General features: G+C 38.5%; 2 protein-coding genes across 2 annotated transcripts; both read right to left on the minus strand.

The window, feature by feature from the left end:
• Positions 1-16,874: 16,874 nt before the first annotated feature.
• Positions 16,875-18,059, minus strand: LOC140957708 (putative RING-H2 finger protein ATL21B). Its single transcript, XM_073415069.1, has 2 exons — positions 17,441-18,059; positions 16,875-17,357 (listed from the first exon to the last, which is right to left on the minus strand). The coding sequence occupies exons 1-2, from the start codon at positions 18,057-18,059 to the stop codon at positions 16,885-16,887; spliced, it is 1,092 nt and encodes a 363-aa protein (XP_073271170.1). The 3' UTR covers positions 16,875-16,884.
• A 540-nt stretch (positions 18,060-18,599) lies between these two features.
• On the minus strand, positions 18,600-20,250 carry LOC140960343 (putative RING-H2 finger protein ATL21A). Its single transcript, XM_073418588.1, has 2 exons — positions 19,573-20,250; positions 18,600-19,311 (listed from the first exon to the last, which is right to left on the minus strand). The coding sequence occupies exons 1-2, from the start codon at positions 20,240-20,242 to the stop codon at positions 18,887-18,889; spliced, it is 1,095 nt and encodes a 364-aa protein (XP_073274689.1). The 5' UTR covers positions 20,243-20,250; the 3' UTR covers positions 18,600-18,886.
• Between the last annotated feature and the right edge of the window lie 721 nt (positions 20,251-20,971).

Here is a 20,971-nt window from a genome sequence, read left to right on the forward strand (position 1 = left end):
TGAGAAGGAATCAATCTTTCATGCAAGTTGCCAGTGAGCTTTTTCTCTTTTTCGTGTTGGGTGAGAATATTTAATTTCTGGCGGTGTCATTATCAAGACTCGCCGACCGGCACCTCTGACGGACGACGTTAGTCAATTCTAGACTCCTTTTACTAACAAAACATAGACTCCATTTACTAACAAAACAAACTTTATCCACTTGTTTCTAAGGTAAAATTATATTTTTTATTTTATAATTTACTCGATTTTTTTATTTTATTTGGATTAACTTATTGTAATTTCCACTTTATTTTAAGTTTTGTTCTTTTTTTTTTTTCACGAATGTGTCAACAATATTCGCTGTCACGTCGAAATTTGTTAAGAACGCGTCCTCATTTTCCGGCGTCACATCGATAACTTGATTAAAAAAAGTTAATAAAATCGCGAAAAAAGTTCAAATGAGTAGACAAAGACTGTTAATTGAACGATAACATGATTTAAAAAAAATAAAACATTTATGATTCACAATTACCAAAATAAGTGAACTTAGCTTCTATCATATTAAATCATAAACCAAAAGATTAAACTTGTCTATCTATGCATTACTATTATATTTATGATACAACTGGAGCTAATTGAGGCATGCATGTCTGATGATATTCTTGATACAGAAGATCAAGATTATAAGCTTAAAATATTCATAAAATATATTTTTTGTGACTGTTTAATTAAAAATATAATATTATTGATGTGATCCGGGTGAAATGGACGAGCCGGGTCGAATGCTCCGTCGAATCTATTATCAAAATAATGAAGGAAAATGAGAACAAGACGTCTGGATCAAAAGCTTGTTTCCTGGACAATGATATCAGGATCTGCAACCAAGATAGTAACTACGTGAATGAGCGTCAGAGGGGTATCCGGCGTGACAACTCCGATGCTTAAGTCAGTGAGGAACTCAAGGAAGAAAAACAATGTAACTTGGTGTGAGGAGTAAATGAGTAATAAATGAGAGTATTTAATGTCTCAATAGATAGTAAATGCAAAGATAAAACCTGGTATTTATAGTAGGATGCAATGATGACCTCGTTCTTTGTGCTGATCATTAATTATAGTAGGGCGGCTGATTATACCTTATTGTTCTGACATGTCAAATCTCATACTAGTCACATCCAGCTCACTTGATTTTACCAATTATTTATGTTACTTGTCAGAGATAGGTCGGCTGTGCACATCCTACGTTGTCGACGCCATTAAATGCAGCATTTATATCGAAGTGGTCCGAGTAAAAAGTCTCCCGGAAGCTATGTGAGAGCCCGGACAAATAATGTCCCGGGGAGGTTATGTCTCGGTTGTTCCAATGGCTCGGCACTTTTCTGAACTCGTTGGCATGTTTCTGTCGAGCTCATCTTGCATCGTCCCGGGCCCTCCAGGAACCGGGCTTCCTTCCCGACCTATTCCCCCATACCGGCTTTAGTACGTCTCATGAATAATCATCCTCCCTGACCTGGATATAATCCATACACCTGACCCGGACACAACCCATGACCCGGGCTATCCCGAAGGTATCAATTATAGTTTGCTTCTGATAGCTCACTTACTATTTGTATGTTTATTTCCTGTCTGTATCCTGGCTGTGGCAGATAAATGATGATCATAATAATATTTTTATTTATTGGGCCCCAAAGTTTTTGCCTCCTTTTCTGGTAATATACAATATAATATGGTTGGGACTCCCAGTGGTATTGGACACATGTCGCTCTATAGTTGGGACTCCCATTGGTATTGGACACTTGTCGCTCTAAATGATGAAGCTTTTTGAAAAATGTCCACCAATTCAACCAAGATTTGTGGCACTCTTGAAATTTAAGTCATATCGGGAAGAATATCCTTTTTACATCAAGCTAGAGGAGAGTAGTGACAATTTTTTTTTAAAAAAATAGTGTAAATTAAAAGGAAAAGAATGACATATTCGTGACAAAGTTCGACGAATTTAAAGATGTAATTAAAATTATTTTTTCATAATATGTCAAAATTATATTATAAATTTAAAAATGGAGCCAATCCAAAAAGGCTGAAGTGAGTCATCAAGCTTCAGCTCAATCGAGTCAAAGTTCCATTTTTTTTCAAAAATATCTTATTCTAATGTTAACCCACGAGAGTTTACGAATTATACTTATTCACGTCCATGTCTTTGAACTCTTGGTTCAATTCAGACAAAAGAAGTCTAACTGTCTAATACATATTGATTGCCTGTATTCTTAGACATTCTGTTTTGAAACAAAATGTTAGCGGAATTGGTAGCCCCCATCTGCATATGTATATATATAACTCAGAGTGATATTCTCTCGATGACATGCAAGATATTTTAATTCTATTGTAGCATGTACAACAGGCAAGGAAGCCACGCGAAAAGACATGTGAGAAGTGTCAACTCTATTAGAATTTAGAACATTTATAATGGACGATGAAAAAAATGTCACTTCAACAATTATGATTACAATTGGTTAAAAATGGTAAAATAAGACAAAGATATCTTATAGTCCATCAAATTTGAGGACCAGCTTAGAACCCGATTGACCGAGTCTAAACTCGTCTCACTGAGACAAGTTTAATAGAGGGACGAGTTTAAATTTCGTCCATTGTCATATCTAAGGAAGTGTGTGCTTCCTCCCCATTAGTGACTGGTTGGTCCCTTGCACTAATCGATTTAATGTTATGAATTGTTGCTCATAGATATTTTTAGAGTCATAGGTCATATTCTTGGGCCAAACTATTCATAGATGACAGTGATATTCCAACCCAAATACCGATATCCAAAGCTTATAATCAGTCAAATTGATAAAGACATCGGACCCGAACACTGATATTTGAAATTCATAATCAATCAAGTTGATAGAAGTTGCAGACCCAGAAGCCAAAATCCAAAACCCATGATCACTTAAGTTGATAAAAACATCCCAAGCTGTAGAATGATATACAAAACCCGTAATCTATCATAATTTTGTCAAAGTTCCTTTTTAATCGTGCAAGCACGTGGGACGCCCGAAAGTTCCTCTCTCTGTTTTCTCTTTTGAATGTCACGATCAATCGTCATGCGCGGTGATGGTATAAGACTAATTATTTGTTGGGTTAATAAATCAATTGAGTTTAGAATTATTGAAGTCCAAAATATGGATTATGCTTGCAGAAGCCCAAGCCCATTAGGTGCTCTTAAAAATCTATAAATAGAGGAGTTTTCGGACAAGTCAAAGTAGGCTCTCATTTTTATAAAAGTTCTTTAGTTCTCTGAGTTTTCTTGGAAATGTTTACTGACTTGATCGTCGGAGTGTCTACGTCGGGAATCCTCCCGACGCCCACTTAACGAGTGTTCGTGACGCAGGTGACGCCCCGCAAGTTAACTGTATATTGTCTACGTGGACCCGTTTACTAGCCAGGTGAGCTCATTTACGGGCCAAGGGGACCAATTTTCTAACCAGTCAGATCTCGCGTCCGCAGTCTACGAGACCCATTTATTTAAGCTGCATCACGCCATAAAAATGTCTAGTTGAAAAATTTTTGTTCATTTCGTCAAGACTCAAGAGTACCCCGGAAGTGATCGAAAGATATTCAGCAAACAGAGCAGAATAGCCCGTGTCACGCCCTAACCTTCACACGCGGCCGCCCAAGCGCTTACGCGCTCAAGCACTCATGGACGGCGTGGGTTGTCCAACCAGGCATCTCCTTCCCGTCATCACCATCCGTCTTGCACTCCAGCAACACCCGAAGACCCTTCACTCTCACGACACCCACTTGCACGACGCCCACAAACCCACACATATGTTGGGGATAGTGCCCTTAAAGCATTGGCTATTAATATTATGTTTTTATTATTAATAAAAACGACATTTATTATTGAACATATTTGCATGAAATATTATTGTCATGAATATCATAGTAAAATCCCTAGTTTATTGGATGTAACCATGATTTTAGTATATATAAAAGTTATATATATACGAGGATTAAAATTATGAATAATAAACTTAAATTTAGTTCGTGATGAAATTAATTAAAGTATGGGATCTTTAATTAAAACATCATTAATGCGGCCCATGAACATTATGAATGTGACTGTCTTATCCGGAACGTCGATGTAGAGACATCTAGATGGGGGCATTTATATATAATGAGATTATGTAGGACTAGTACCGATTTAATTAGATATTTCATAATAAATTCCGTTGTTAATATGAAATTCTATTTAAATCATAAGATGATCATATATGGACAAATCTTAATCCTGATGTGATTATAAACTCCTGTTCATTTCAATATGATTCTTAATTTGCTTGTTTAAAATTTGCAATTGTGCAATTTTTTCATTACTTGCATTTTAGATTTATATTTGAAATAAATGGCTGGGAATATGAATTCACAGACATGGAATCCATTCCTTCTTGCGAGAAGTAGAAAGACGATTCTCTCATTTGTTAATTCTGGAACTGAGTGATGGGCCCAACTAATTTATAATTAAGTTATAAATTAAACCACTCACTAGTGAATTAATAGTAAATGAGGATAAGAAGTAATTGAAGAGGTAAACGGAAAATTCCTAGCTTCAATTACGAATTGTCTATGGAGGATTAATCCATATGTAATGATTATATCAATGGACTGCTCAATTTAGTAGAGTAAGATATTTCATAATGAAGAAGAGTGCAATTCTATATTTTTAGTGGAGTCATTATGGAATTAATAAATTAGATAAATTAATTAAAGAGTTTAATTATTTATTTAATTTATTGGAGCTTCTAATTATGAGTCCATGGTCCCCGGTACGCCTTTCAAATTAATGACGGATTAAAAAAAATGCAATTTAGAAATCATCACTACAACAAAAATCCTATTTAACAACACATCAAAGACAACGGTTTTAACAAAAACCGTTGTCTTTTTACTTTTAACAACGATTTTAACAAAAACCGTTGTCGTAGCCTAAAAAAATCCGCTCAAAGACAACATATCTACGAAACCGTTGTCTATGAGCGTTTTTTTTTGCCTACGACAACGTTTTTTAAAAACCGTTGTCTATGAGCTTTTTTTTTTGGACTACGACAACGGTTTTTAAACTGTTGTCGTATAAGCTTTTTTCTTCAAGCTACGACAACGGTTTGTAAAAACCTGTTGTCTTTCAACTGGTTTTTCTACAAATTTTGTTGTCAATATTATATTTCGCGACGGCCTAAGTAAAATCTGTCGCTAAATTTAGCGACGGTTATACTATACCGTCGCTAATTTAAATATTGCGACGGGTTATGTATACCCGTCGCTAAAATTTGCGACGGTTTTAAGTAAAACTGTCGACGATGTAGATATAGCGACGGTTTTCCAAAAACAGTCGCTAAATTTAGCGAAGGTTTTTGTATAACCGTCGCTACATTTAGCGACAATTTTATTAAACCGTCGCCGATCTATAATTAGCGACGGTTTATATTTAACCGTCGCTAAATAAAGCGACAGTTCTTATAAAAGCGTCGCTAATTTTTAATCGGCGACAGTTGAAAAAATAACTCTCGCTAATTGCGACGGTTTTGATTAAACCGTCGCAAACTGTCTATAAATATCCCAACCCTCAGTCCATTTTCTACCCTATCACTTCACAACACTTAAAATTTTTCTCACTTACACAATTTTCATTTCGTTTTTCTCTTTAAAGATTATTAAATTTTTACCACTTCAAAACACTTAATTTCGTTTTTTTTAAAAGTTTAATAAATTTTTAAAATCAAGAATATAATATTTTCGACTGAAATTTTTTTTATTTTACTGACAAAAATAGCGACGGAAAGTATAAAAGACCGTCGCTAATATTAGCGACGAAATTGAATTAATACCGTCGCTAAATTTAGCGACGGTGTATAAAACCGTCGTTAGTATAAAACCGTCGCTATTTAGCGACTATTTTTATTACAACCGTCGCTAATTGTAACTACAACAACACTCCAGAACCGTTGTCTTTTAGCGAATTCTTTAACCACATGACCTTTAACAACGGTTTTGTATACCTACGATAACGGTTTTTCACCGTCATCTTTAGACGTCTACGACAACGGGTTTTCACCGTTGTCTTTGAGCACACCCTTTAACCACAGGGCTTCTAACAACGGTTTTAAAAGGCCTACAACAACGGAGAAAAACCGTTGTCGTAGGCCTTTTTTCTTGTAGTGCATGTGTGGATATGGAAAAATGTTTACATAACTCCAAAAGTTTGGAGATAAATATAATTGATTATGAGATATTAATTATATTAAATTATAATTATGAGATAATTATATATTTGGATTATTATGATAATATCCAAAAGTTGATTATAATATCTTTAATTTATTGTGAATAAATTATAGATGTTATTTAATATCTAAAAATAAGTTAGAATAAGCTTCTAATTTATTTTGATAAGATCCTAGAAATCATATTTAATATCTTTAATTTATTATGAATAAAATTTAGATATTATATCTAAATAAGTTAGAATAAGATTCTAATTTATCTTGATAATATCCTAAAAATCATATTTAATATCTTTAATTTATTGTGAATAAAATTTAGATATTATTTAGCATCTAAATAAGTTAGAATAAGATTCTAATTTATTTTTATAAGATTTTAAAAATCTTATGGCTTTTAAAATAATTTTAAAATGCATAAAATATATTATTCAAACCACATAAAATCTTGGCCTATCCTAGATTTGATGGTCGATTTTTTGGAGTCCAAATTGGGATAAGATTTGGACTCTTGGTTTTGAATTAATATAAATAGGATCCTAGGTGGTCTCTAAAAGTAGGAATTAATATTTTTTTCTCTACTTTTTCATGAGTTGAAAATAAAGTGGAGAACAAAATAAAAAATTTTGATTTCTAGCATTTGCGTTTTTTTGAGTGACCACGCACTAACGTCAATAGGAAGGATCGTACTGGAAGGCTGTGGTTTCTACGCATCTCGGATTCGCGAAAAAGAAAAAACTACAAGAGGTTAGTTTTCTAGTAAATTATTTTATTCATAATTAATTTATATTCATATGTTCGATTATAATTTATGAAATTATGTAATCGCTTCCGCTGTGTTTCGATTTGATCGAAAATAATTTTTTAGCCGAAATTGTTTCGAAGGCTATATAATTTCCAACAACATATATGTACACTTACACGCACTCACCGTAAGTATATTTAAAGCTTCCTAAGTATATAATACATCCAACTTTGGTTTCATGGTTTTTGCATTAGCGTTAAATTACCTTATTATTTATTTATGCATTATTATTTTTAATGATTTGTGAATAACGTGAAGTTATGCAATTATATTCAGTTTAGATTATCTGAGGGGATATGATGGGTTTGGTGGAACAAATAGGTTAATTAATTAACATTAGAATTTTATGAATTTTGCAAAATCATTCATCTCATACTAATAGTTTTAGAATTATAAAATATATTTATTTAACATGAAAATTATTTCATTTAAGTGGAGAAATGGGACGACTCATCAAGAGGAAAATATACATTATAAACTCTTGAAATATAACAATATGCAGGGCCGAACACTTGCTGTTTTATCAAAAATTATAGTTAGCGGTTATGATGCAACTCAAATATTTTAAACCACATAACAATTCAAGCGTCACAATTCGATCGCTCTCTAAGCAGACATAATTATTGCACTCCAACAATTTTCTTCTCAATAATTGCAATCTTTGTAATTAATGGAAATCGAAATAAATACAAATTATATTTAAATGTTATGGAAATCGAAATAAATACAAATTATATTTAAATGTTTATTTCTTATAAGCTTGGTTAGATCGTTGTAACATTGTCAAGCAAACAATAAAAAGAGAGCTCCTAAAATTATATATCTTCATACTTATTAATCAAACCAGAGCATTACAACAACTCAGATACAATAGCACTACAAGTTTGCTTCTGCCATGCATTTCAATTTTATTCCAAACGCTTCTCATATATGTATTCCTATGGAGTTTGGGGTCACATTTTCCAGGAAATCCTACGATAAGAAAACCAGAACGTTAGCTCGATAATCATGGAACCAAATATGGTATTTGGTACCATCGCGAATCGAATCGACCACCTTCCTGCATGCAAGAACACAAAATCTTGAGATTTTAAAGGAACTCACTGGGAACAATCATAATGAGCATCAATTGATGGGAACTCGAAGTCTAATCCACATTTCTTCGGAAGGTGAGCTATACGGCCAGGTATTGCCGGACGGCTTAAGCTTGGTAAGGCCTGTTTTATACAGTTGCAGATAGCTACTCTGTCTTGATGATTCCTTTGTTCTCCTACGACGTTCTTCACTCCGGTACAACAAGCAGAGGGCGGTGTATCCGGTGTTTGCCCCTCGATATATGGGATACACTCATAGAGTTGCTTATTGACAGTCGGGCATGGAGGCGCAACCGCTGCTATGCCTGCAAGCATCAGCAAGAAAGTTGCGAAATTCTCGAGAAGTCGTGCCATTGATTACCCTGTCAAGAAATTTTGAGCAAAAGGGTTCGAAAAACTTCGGTTTGGCTGGTTCTTTTACATCCTGGAGAGCTACATATATAATGCGTGTTCATCAGTTTCCTTGTTCGATCGAAATGCTTCAAGTTGTTGCAATGCAAATGTTGTGAAGCTTGGCTGGTTTCGGATGGAACTTGATGTTTATTAATTTAGTTTTTTTGGGAACCTGCTTAATAATTTACGATGAGAGGACCAAATCAGTTTCGTATAGTTTCCATGTATGTACGTTGTCGATCCAACAGTTATACCCAATCTAACTTAGCACACTCATAATTATGAGATTTATGAATACTTAATTCGATCAAAATAGTCGAAATTTAAAAATTGTTTTGTCACAATCAAAATTCGAAAACTTAACAAACCACCCAAAATTAAACAAATTAATATTCTCAATTTATATTTATCCAAGAGAAGAAGTCCTGCAAACTGACAAGACCAATTCTTCTGTAGCCATCGTTCAATACAATTTGCATGAAAGCAATGTTGACACAAAATTATGCACTCGATTCTCTCTTTTTTAGGTAATTGATACCCCATAAGGATCCGGGTCGTTGCCATAAGGATCCGGGTCGATTGACGATCCGGACACTATCAAGAGCCCGAGCACTACATGTTTCCCAAGAATTCTTCGAACAGCCCGGTCTCCCGCGCAATAATCGTCCGAGCTCTCATATAAGTACCCGGGTAATCAATTGCCCGAGCTACCTCGAGAATTGAACCATACTCAAGGATGATTGATACAGGACGTCTAATCTGTCAGAACAACTTGGGTTTGGAGTGTCCTAAAAGTCATCAGAAGATAGCGTATGGGCAGCCGACCTACCATACTTAGTATGTAGCACTGGAATCAAGGTACCTACCTCATCTTCTACTATAAATAGCAGGTATAAATGTCATTTACCGATTCTGAAATCTTTGAACTCTCAAGCATTACACATATTTTCTCCCAAATATTGCTTGTGTTCATCTTCAACCTGCTGACTTAAGCATCGGAGTGGCCACGCCGGATACCCCTCCGGCGCCCATTCACGAGTTTCTTTCATTGTTTGCAGGTGCTATTGAAGCCATTACCTTCACTCAAATTCCCTAAAAACTATAAATTATTGATTTGACCTGTTGGAGCTCCTTACCCGGCTCATCCATTTCAACAAAGTCACATCATTGGCGCCGTCTGTGGGAAACTTGAGATTAAGGCGTTGATATGGCTCATACTCGAAGAACTAACCAAGAAAATTCCCGGGCTCATGGGGATAATGCGCGTACTTCGGGGCAAGGTGAGGGTGTTCCTCCCACGGGACCCAATCTTATTACCATGACCCCGGAGGAGTTGGCAAGAATAATCTCCGAAGCGGTGGAGAAGGCTATGGCCAGGAGAGAAATTTCTCGTCAAGTTACACCACCCGGAGATGTGCAAATCAATGAGCAGGAGCAAGAGCAAGAATTGAGGGAGGAGGAAGTGAGAGGAGAGGATGAGGAATCTAGTGCTGGATCCAAATCACCTACCGTGGCTGAGGAGTTGTTGGAGTTAAGACAGAAAATGAAAGTGCTGGAAGGGCAGTTGGAGAGTCGTAGCATTTCTCGAGCTATTGCTAAGGGTTGCCCATTTACCGATATCATTGTCCGGGAACCTCTTCCCGGGAACTTCGAATCCGCCAAAGTAAAAGATTACGATGGCAATGCGGATCCTGAGGAGCACCTAGCCAGGTTTGAAAACATGGCTATGTTACACTGTTACACAGATCGAATCAAGTGTAAAGTGTTCCTCACCACTTTGGTGGATTCAGCTCAAAGGTGGTTTGAGAGACTGTCCCCTCAGAGTATTAATTCATTTAAAGACTTCCAGAGGGTGTTCCTACACCACTTCAGTAGCAGCAAGAAATACAAGAAGACCGCTTTTAGTCTTTTTGAAGTCAAACAGAACCTGGATGAAAGTTTGAGGGCTTATATTAAAAGATTTAATAGAGTGGCTTTGGATGTACCTACTTGCGCTACTGAAACAAAAACTACGGCATTCACCCAAGGCTTGAGGGAGGGTGAATTTTTCAAGTCGTTGACCAAAAAAGTGCCCGGGGATTTCGAAGACTTATTATCCCGGGCAGAAAAATACATCAACATGGAGGAAGCTCAGAAGCAGAAAAGGGAAGCTGTAAGAAAAGAAAGGGGGGACCGGGTAGCTAGGCCCGAGGAGAAAGGGCAGAGAAGGAATAATCCAGGACACTTCTCTCACCACGTGCCTCTTAAGATTACCCGGGACAGAGAGGTTCAGGAATGCAGTAGGGATCTGGCCGCGGACCATCAATTATCCCGACCTGAGAAAAGAGGATTTTGTACTCTCCATAAGGTGTGTTATCACAACACCGAAGATTGCAAAACATTGAGGGGAAACTATTCCTTCCATTCCGCCCCAGAGCAAAGTCAAGCCCATAAGAGGCCGAGATTGCCATGGACATCTTCACAGCCAAGGCCCAACGCTCGGGGAGGAAGTATGAGGAATGTACCGAGGGGAGAGCCCGTTAGGAGAAGAGAGCCCGATCTTGAGACGAAAAAGAAGTCACCCCCTGCTACAGGATTGATAAAAATGATATCAGGAGGCTCCACTGATGGAGACTCCAACCGGGCAAGGAAGTCGAGGAGTAGGAGGGAATGTATGGAGGTAGATGGAATGAGAAGGAGTGAAGCGGTCATCAGTTTTGGCCCAGAGGATTTGAAGGGAGTGAACTTACCCCACAATGATGCCCTAGTTATCCAAGCCCGAGTGGCCAATTATGACATTCTGAGAGTCTTTGTTGACTCGGGAAGCTCTGTGAATGTAATTTTTAAAGATGCTTTTGTGCAGATGGATTTGCAGGGCTACCATTTGGAAACCGTGGAAACTGCCCTCTTTGGTTTTGCTGGCCATGTGGTCTACCCGGAAGGGGAAATCGTCCTTCCATTAACCCTGGGTTCCCAGGATCTCAAGAAGACGGTGATGACTACTTTTACTGTGGTAGACTCCCCTTCATCATATAATATAATTTTGGGGAGGCCCGCTATGAATGAATTAAAAGCCGTAGCATCTACCTATCACCAAAAGATTAAGTTCCCGGTTGGTAGTAGAGTGGGTGAAGTCTGGGGAGACCAACCTTCCTCCCGGAAATGTTATGTAGAAGCTGTCCGGGTAGATCAGAGCAAAGCAAAGAAGGCTGGGAAGAAGGCCCGAACTGATGAAGTATGTGGAGGAGCAGTTGAGAAGGGGGAAGTGCATTTTGTGGCAGAAGAGGAGCAGGAAGTTGTGGAGATTGGACCAGGACAGCAGATCCGGGTGGCCCGAGATCTTAACATATCCACCCGGGTCAGTCTACTTAACTGTTTAAAGGATAATATTCACGTTTTTGCATGGTCCCAGCAGGAATTGACGGGAATCTCTCCCTTGATATCTGAGCACCAACTAAATATCCTCCCGGGATCTCACCCGATAAAACAGAAAAAGAGACACTTTGGCCCCGAAAAGGACAAAGTTATTGATGAACAAGTAAAAGAGCTTTTGAAAGCCGGTCACATTCGGGAAATTCAATTCCCCACTTGGCTCTCGAATGTGGTATTAGTACCTAAATCAGCAGGGAAGTGGCGCATGTGTGTGGATTTTCGCGATCTCAATAAGGCGTGTCCCAAGGATCATTATCCTCTGCCCCGTATTGATCAATTGGTGGATTCCACATCGGGCTTCGAATTACTGAGTTTCATGGACGCATACCAGGGGTACCATCAAATCCCCCTGGCCAAGAGTGATCAAGATAAAGCTAGCTTCATCACCTCGGGAGGTACATTTTGTTATATTGTAATGCCTTTCGGGTTAAAGAATGCAGGAGCTACGTACCAGCGTTTGATGAACAAAGTCTTCGAGAAGCAACTGGGGCGAAACGTGGAAGTCTATGTGGATGATATCCTGGGGAAGACCCGGCAGGTGGCCAGCTTTATTGAGGATCTAGAAGAAACCTTTGCCACTCTCGTACATTACGGAATCAAGCTTAACCCGGCCAAGTGCATCTTTGGTGTAAAGAGTGGAAAATTCTTGGGATTCATAGTGACAGATCGGGGAATTGAGGTAAATCAGGAGAAAGTCAAATCCGTGCTGTGCATGCCATCTCCTCGATCTGTCAAAGACGTACAAAAGCTGACCGGGAGGATTGCTTCCCTCTCTCGATTTATTTCCCGATCAGCGCACAGGAGTTATCCTTTCTTTCAGGTATTAAGGAAGGCACGACAATTCGGATGGGATGATAAATGTGAACAGGCCTTCCAGGACTTGAAGATCCATCTTGCAGAGCTCCCTGTGTTAGTAAAACCAGAGCCCGGGGAAAAATTATTTGTTTATCTATCCACCACAGAGTATGCTGTCAGCTCAGTACTAATAAAAGAAGAAGGCTCCGATCAAAGGCCTGTTTATTATGTCAGCCATGCTCTGAGAGGACCCGAACTCCGGTACAGTGAAGTGGAAAAGATTGCTCTGGCCTTGATCATGACTGCCCGGAAGCTAAGGCCTTACTTCCTGTCACATCAAATAATTGTCTTGACTAATAGTCCTATAGGCAGAATCATGACTCATTCGGAAGTATCAGGGCGAATGATCAAATGGGCAGTGGAGTTAGGAGAATATGATATCGAATACAAACCCCGGGTGGCCATTAAAGCGCAAGCCCTATCAGACTTTTTGTCTGAGATGGTACAACCTGCTGAAGATGAAGTATGGAGGGTGTTTGTGGATGGGGCGTCTAGCCTTGCAGGGTGCGGAATAGGTGTGGTAGTAATATCTCCTCCAGGAGAGAAGATTAAGTTGGCTTTAAGGATTGATTCCCGGGTTACTAATAATGAAGCCGAGTATGAAGCTGTCCTTGCAGGAATCCGAGCTGCTAAAGAGATTGGAGCTTCCCGTATTATTGTATATTCTGATTCACAATTAATCACTCAGCAGATAAAGGGTGCTTATGAAGCTAAAGATGATAGGATGCTCAAATATTTACAGCTCATAAAAACCCAGGCAGCCATCTTTGTGGATTGGAGTATCGAACAAATACCCCGGGAGGAAAATGGAGAGGCAGACGCTCTAGCAAAAATGGCTGCCTCATTATCAGAAGTCAACACCCGGGAAATTTTGCATGTTTTCCGTTTGGTCCTGTCTACCGAGGAAGAAATACTACCAGTACCCGAGGACTCCTGGATGACGCCATTGATGAAATTCATTACAACAAATGAATTACCTGAAGACAGGACTCGGGCTCAGAATCAAGAGACAAGCTCCCAGGTTTGTTCTTTTAAATAAAATCTTATACAGAAAATCATTCCAGGGACCTCTGCTAAAATGCTTGTCTGAAGGAGAAGTGGATTATGTCCTCCGAGAAATACATGAGGGATGTTGTGCTGAGCATCTCGGAGGGATGGCTTTGGCCCGGAAGACAATACTTGCCGGATTCTGGTGGCCAACTCTTAGCCAGAATTCTGCTCAAGTGGTCCAGGCTTGTAAGAGATGTCAACATCACTCAAACTTCCAGCACAATCCGGCCACTCCCATGAAGCCTATCTGGGCATCTTGCCCCTTTGATCAATGGGGCCTGGATATTGTTGGTCCTTTCCCAACTGCCAGGGCTCAAAAGAAGTTCTTACTCGTGGCTGTGGATTACTTTTCCAAATGGGTGGAAGCCGAGCCATTGGCTAGAATTACTGAGCAGGAAGTATTGAAATTTTTGTGGAAGAACATTGTGTGCCGGTTCGGATTGCCCAGAAGACTAATCTCAGATAACGGGAGACAATTTCAGGGCAAAGGAATTACATCCTGGTGTCGTGAAATGAAAATCACTCAGTCTTTTACTTCTGTTGCCTACCCTCAAGCTAATGTTCAGACAGAAGTTATTATGAATCCAGGGGACAGAAGGTCTCAGCATTTCATCTCATCTATGGGATATTTGAAGACTTCAATTTGGTGCATTGTTCATTATCTTGGACTGATCGGGACAGCGAGTCAAGCTCTAGTCCGACTATTTTAGGGATGGGTGGTGATACCCCCATAAGGATCCGGGTCGTTGCCATAAGGATCCGGGTCGATTGACGACCCGGACACTATCAAGAGCCCGAGCACTACATGTTTCCCAAGAATTCTTTGAACAGCCCGGTCTCCCGCGCAATAATCGCCCGAGCTCTCATATAAGTACCCGGGTAATCAATTGCCCGAGCTACCTCGAGAATTGAACCATACTCAAGTATGATTGATACAGGACGTCTAATCTGTCAGAACAACTTGGGTTTGGAGTGTCCTAAAAGTCATCAGAAGATAGGGTATGGGCAGCCGACCTACCATACTTAGTAGGTAGCACTGGAATCAAGGTACCTACCTCATCTTCTACTATAAATAGCAGGTATAAATGTCATTTACCGATTCTGAAATCTTTGAACTCTCAAGCATTATACATATTTTCTCCCAAATATTGCTTGTGTTCATCTTCAACCTGCTGACTTAAGCATCGGAGTGACCACGCCGGATACCCCTCCGACGCCCATTCACGAGTTTCTTTCATTGTTTGCAGGTGCTATTGAAGCCATTACCTTCACTCAAATTCCCTAAAAACTATAAATTATTGATTTGACATGTTGGAGCTCCTTACCCGGCTCATCCATTTCAACAAAGTCACATCATTCTTCAAGACATATTGCACAAGTCGAACCTTGAGGACATGTGCTGCCACTTTTTTCGTCAACAATCATAGATATTGTGACTTTCGAGTCATCCGGGATTGCTGTTGTTGCTCTTCCGGTGGATTTTGGTGGCAAAGCGACCACGGAGGTGGTGGCTAGAGGTGGCGCAGCAATAGCCCCGGTATCATTGTTTGCTGATGCTCGGTTAAGATCATTAATTTTCTTGGAGCAGATGAGGCATGTTATGATTAAGATTATACTTAGAACAGTAACCGAGGGGATGAAGAGGGGTGATTGAACAATCTTCGACCAATTACTCCGCCCCTTGACTATGAATCGGAATGGCAAATATGAAACAAGTTATAACATAAAAAGAAAAAAAGATCTTGAGTCGTAAACCGGAGGTTGGGATTCGAAATCTGTACCTGTTTCTGGATATTGTTCACAATCTTCACGTCTAGGAACATCCCAAATCAGCTGAAGATCACTATATATTCTGATATTATAAAATTGGCCTAACCAAGAAACCGGTAGTTTTGCACTGGTAATTATGGTGCATCCGTACACTTGCGTCATATCTGTAGGTGAAGCCCGAAGCGCTAGCGACAACTGTGTCAGAATCCGTAGAAAGGCAGTTGATATGAATGAAGCCAGCCAGCGAAAACTTTGGCATTGGACAGCGATAAAATATATAGTTTTGGTAATAGGCAGATGTGAAAATAGACGAGGAAAGACTAAAGTTCATTAGACGTCTTGGAAGGCAGTTTTAGGAGTCGTAGAGTTGCTCACATAAAAATCTCCAGAAGAAGGGAGATTCAAAATGGTTTTATTCTGAGGGGTGCATCTAAGAGAAGTGTAGTTACTGCAAATTTGAGAGCGTAGGCCTTGTAACTTGAAAGGGTATTGTATAGAGAAATAGCTGTTTCCACAAGAGGACACGGGGAATTTTTGGTTGACCGAATGAATGAGTGGAGCAAGGTTGATCAAAATGAAGAAACAATAGAGCAGACGATTCATGTCCTTGGAAAGGATCTTGTCTCGTATTTATGAGCCGGATTTTATTTTTTAGGTGCTTTTATTGCCGAGAAGCTAGAAGACGAATGCGTTCGGTTTATCCCAAGTTGAGATTAAATCAGTGCATAGACTAAGTTTATGTGGGACAAAATCTTACCTAGTTCAATATGGCAGTACTCATAGTAAAAACAAAAAACAAAAACCAAACAAAGTTCTTGGACTTTTGTCGTAAACGAATATGATCAATATCGATCTTTCAATGTTGTAACTTTCGGGGGAAGGGTGCGATTCTTCCTTGGTCATTGAACGACACGGTTTGCGTGCTTGCACGTGAAGCCTTTCTTTCCTTCTCTGAATTTTCTCCTGAAGCTAAATATTATAAATATTGCACAGAATGATAAGAGAGAATGTCGTGAAAGATTTCTTCACGTTGAATTTAGCCTTGGAGAGAACTCAAACAAGGAAAGAAAACTTCATCATTATTTTAGATAAAAAAAAAATAATCATGAATATCTTGTTCTTTAGAAAAGGTAAAACTTGTCCCCAGCCCAACTTTTATTAAATTGCTTACCAAGAATAAATTACGGACTCGTCGATATTCCATTTCAATATACATCAACTTAAATTAAATTGATATCATTTCTTGAATCATATAAAACTATATTACAAAGTCAGCAACACACAGACATGTCCTACAAACAGGACAAGTCCCATTTTTTTGCAACCATTTCTCGACGCATCCAGCATGAAAGGAATGCTCACACTTAGTTATAAGCCTAATTGTCTCCTTGTGGCCATAATTTTCCAAACATATTGCACAACAATTACTATTACCACTAAAATTCCTCCCACTTTCACCAAAAACAACTGTTTCTGTGCAGGCCTCAATTCTTGACTCGTCCAGGCCGACGTTTTCACAGCCACGGGGTGGCTGCATTGCAGTAGGTTCAGTCGATTGAGGCACGGAAGATATGGTGGGCAATGTCGTTTCACCGGCCTGGTGTTGCCTCTTTATCATTCTCAGTAAATGGAAGCAGAATCCTGAGCAGCAGCTTAAGGCCATTAGTGTAGTTACTGGTGTACTGAAGATTATGGCAATGATCTTTGCTGATAGCTTATTTGCAAATCCACCTGAACAAGTAGGTTCATTATTATCTTTTGGATCAAAGTCATTAAAGCATAGCAAATGACTAGTATTTGAGAAGATTTCTTACCATTGTCTTGGTTTTCTTGACAATCTTTGCAGACAGTAGCATTCCATGACAGAATCAAGGAAAGATCAGCGTAAATTTCTTCGATCTTAAGCTGCCCTGGTAGCAAAAGTGGGATAATCCAGCTACCGATAGCCTTGCATCCAAAATTTTCCATGATTTCTTGAGGAAATTCACGAGTAGCTATCGTCGAGTTTGTCGAGTTGATTAGGCAGCTAATTGGATTAAAGAGGGACCCCGTATCCGAAGGACAGACGTAAACCGTGTAGTTTAAGTGAGATCCGACTTTAAAGTACGAAGATGAAATATTCAAGTTTGATAATCTTCTCATCCAGCAATTCCCTGGATCTCGGAGTTTTATGTATCCTAAGACGTAGTCGATGTTTTGCACGACGAAATCTCCATAGTAAGGAAGATTCAGAAAAATCGTGTTTAGAGGAATATTGCAAGTTAGTTTGATATATGTGCAATCATTCGTTGGAGTAAGGTTTTGTAGTATAAAAGGATATCTTATGGCTATTGAGCTGTTGCCACAGAGAGAAATTGGGCAAGAATTTCCCACATCAACAACAAGAGAGAAATAGAAGAAAACAAGTAAGACAAGTTTAAAATTTAGTTCCATGTCAAAAATAGTGGAACCTCAACATACTTATGCTTACCTTTATACTCCAGGAACAAGTGAAAAAACAACTGTAAGATGCTCGGAGCATCCAAGGTTAATAAAAATTGTATAAAAAGAAACATGTAGGATGAAAGAAAATGACCCTTTTGTAAATCTAGATGTATTATGGTAATGACAAATAATGATCTTATATCATATAAATTTCACATGTAGAATAATTGAATGTCAATAAAATAGATAAAATCTTGATCTGATATGATTTAATAACCAGCTGATTAGTTTACTCATCAAAACAAATGATTCACAAAGGACAAAAATATACAAAAAACATTGTGAAACATTAAATTATTATGTACAAGTCTACATTTATATTTTGGATATGGATATTTGATAGTTGGGCGTCAATAGACAATTGGGATACCATAAATATGCTAGTTTTTATGAGAAGATTGAATCCTGAACCATTTCTCATTTGGAAGACATCGGTGTCATCCATCAGGCCAAAGGATCTTCCGCAGGCTGCTCTTGCCAACACGAGACTTAAATAACACGACCTTTTTCGTTCTTGTGATTTGTTCTGTTTCTTGATTTTCATATATTGGATAGAAATTATGCAAAATCCATTGATGATATGAAGTTGTAGCTGCAATATACAGGGTCAGTACAAAACAATGATAATTTTCATTTTACAGATTTAATTTTGTCCAACAAAAAAAAAACCTACATTTGAACTAAAAAAAAAGATATTGGGGAGCAATAATTGCTCGTGTTGTCCTATTAGGTTACTTGAAACTATTTTCCCCACACAAGATAACGATTTTACTTTTTCATGCATTGGCACCACGGGTAGGTGAAGGCGAATTCCGACAAACAGGGCAATTCCCGTGTCTCCTTAGCCACCCATCAATGCATTCTGAATGGAAACAATGCTCACATGAAGGTATACATCTGATCGTGTCTTTTGGATGGTAATCTTCTAGACATATGGGACATATTGCACCATTAGGCCCTGGTACGCGTCGGCTCTCACCAAGAACGACTTTTGAGTATGATTCGATTGTCGAATCATCTAGTCCTGATAAAGCAATGACATCCAGAGCCGGTTCTACTGGGGCTACGGCATTTTCATGATTTCTGGTGTGTCTTCTTTCAAGAATAAATATAAAGCATGATATGCAAATCGAGCAAAAAATGGCTGGTATAACTACTGAAAGCACGATGATTCTGAAGATTTGGAGACCCCGAGATTTGTCTGTGGAATAAAACCAATGCCATCAATAATATAGCTTTCATATAGAGTAGACTATATTATTTTTATATAGTATGTCTTATATATGTGCTGGTGTCACCTATCATTCTAAAAATTTGACTTTATAATATAGATTCAACTACCACAATGGACAAGTAGAATGAATATCTTGACCCAATCAAAAGGTCAGAATGTCCTTTGAGCTTATGAATCTCCTTTTCTTGATTAGTGTATCCTCAAAGATGAAAATTATGAAAAGCATACCTCTTCTTGGATTACTGAAACACAAAATCTGGTCACTGTAAATGTTCTCAAATCCACAAACATCACCTCTTGCTTCACAATCCAAGCAGTTTGGATCATTCCACATCAATTGTAGATCCCCATTTAGATCAGAAGTGAGCCCTCCGTTGTCTGGCCATGGAACCGGGATTGGATACATACCAATAATACTGCACGTATTCAAGGCTCTAGCAAGATTCGTTGAAGAAGTTGCCAAAACCAAGGAATCATGCGTGCTAAGGCAATCTACCGGTGTGAAACGGTTCCTTGCAACCTCTGGAGGGCAACTCAGGATTGTGTAGTTCTTGGAGTATCCAGCCATAAAAGGTGAAGAGGAAAGATTGAAGTTCAAAAGGCGCTTTGGAAGGCATCCATTCGGGTCATATAGTTTGATTTCCTGCCTTAGGTAGTCGATATCTCGAACCCAAAAATCTCCCCAGTAAGGGAGACTTAGCACGGCCTTCGCCCCTCGACTCTCGCAACTCAAGTTAAAGCCGGGATAACCGCAGATTTGCGGTTGTTGGCCTAATACTCGAAATGGGAAACGTACTTGAAGCGGATTGTTTCCGCAGAAAGCAGTTGGACAATCATTTCTTGCATGAATTTCAAGAAAGAGCAAGAATGCAAAAGATAGAATTTTGTAAAGGCCCATAAGTGAGAAAGAACNATATATTGCATAAAAAGTCAGAGCTGAAATGCTAGAAAGATGCTGTGTGGACCTACATGGAAATGTTTGATTATTCCACAGAATTACAATATTACTAGTTGGGATTAATTTAAATGTAATTATTGGGTGAAATGGATGAGCAGTAAGCAATGTAAAAAGAGACATAACTTATCCTTCCTTCGTATTGTCAAAAGCATTTGATTATGTGTATTGGTTAAATGCTACTTACGTGTAGCTTAGTCAACAAAGTTTAGGATAGTCAGTGGACTAGTTGGCACTACTATAAAAGGAAGGCTTGTTCCATCGTTAATGCAACCTCTCTCAGATTCCTTTCTCGATCAATATATAAGCCACTGCTCTCCTTTTGGCACATGTTTGTTCGGTTACTCTGATACGGAGTACTACAAACGAATATTGGTTGTCTTGTCTGGATCTCGGGTTTTGGGGATATATCGAATCAAAATTCTGGGACCTGTTACGAGGAGCACAAGAACTGAAATGAATTTGCGTATAATTATTATATACACGACGACGACTTAGCACATTCATCGTGTGTATAACATAATACATTAATATACATATTCCGTTTCACTAAATAAGAGTATAAATCATAACACGTGGGAATTTAATGTCGATTGGTTTTAACTCAATTGCACCAATTTGAACACGTGGGTACATGAATTTTTTTTTTAAAAAAGGTTTTTTATGCAATAT

The sequence above is a fragment of the Primulina huaijiensis genome, chromosome 2 (genome assembly GCF_012295235.1).
Source record: "Primulina huaijiensis isolate GDHJ02 chromosome 2, ASM1229523v2, whole genome shotgun sequence".
Classification (NCBI taxonomy): Eukaryota; Viridiplantae; Streptophyta; class Magnoliopsida; order Lamiales; family Gesneriaceae; genus Primulina; species Primulina huaijiensis.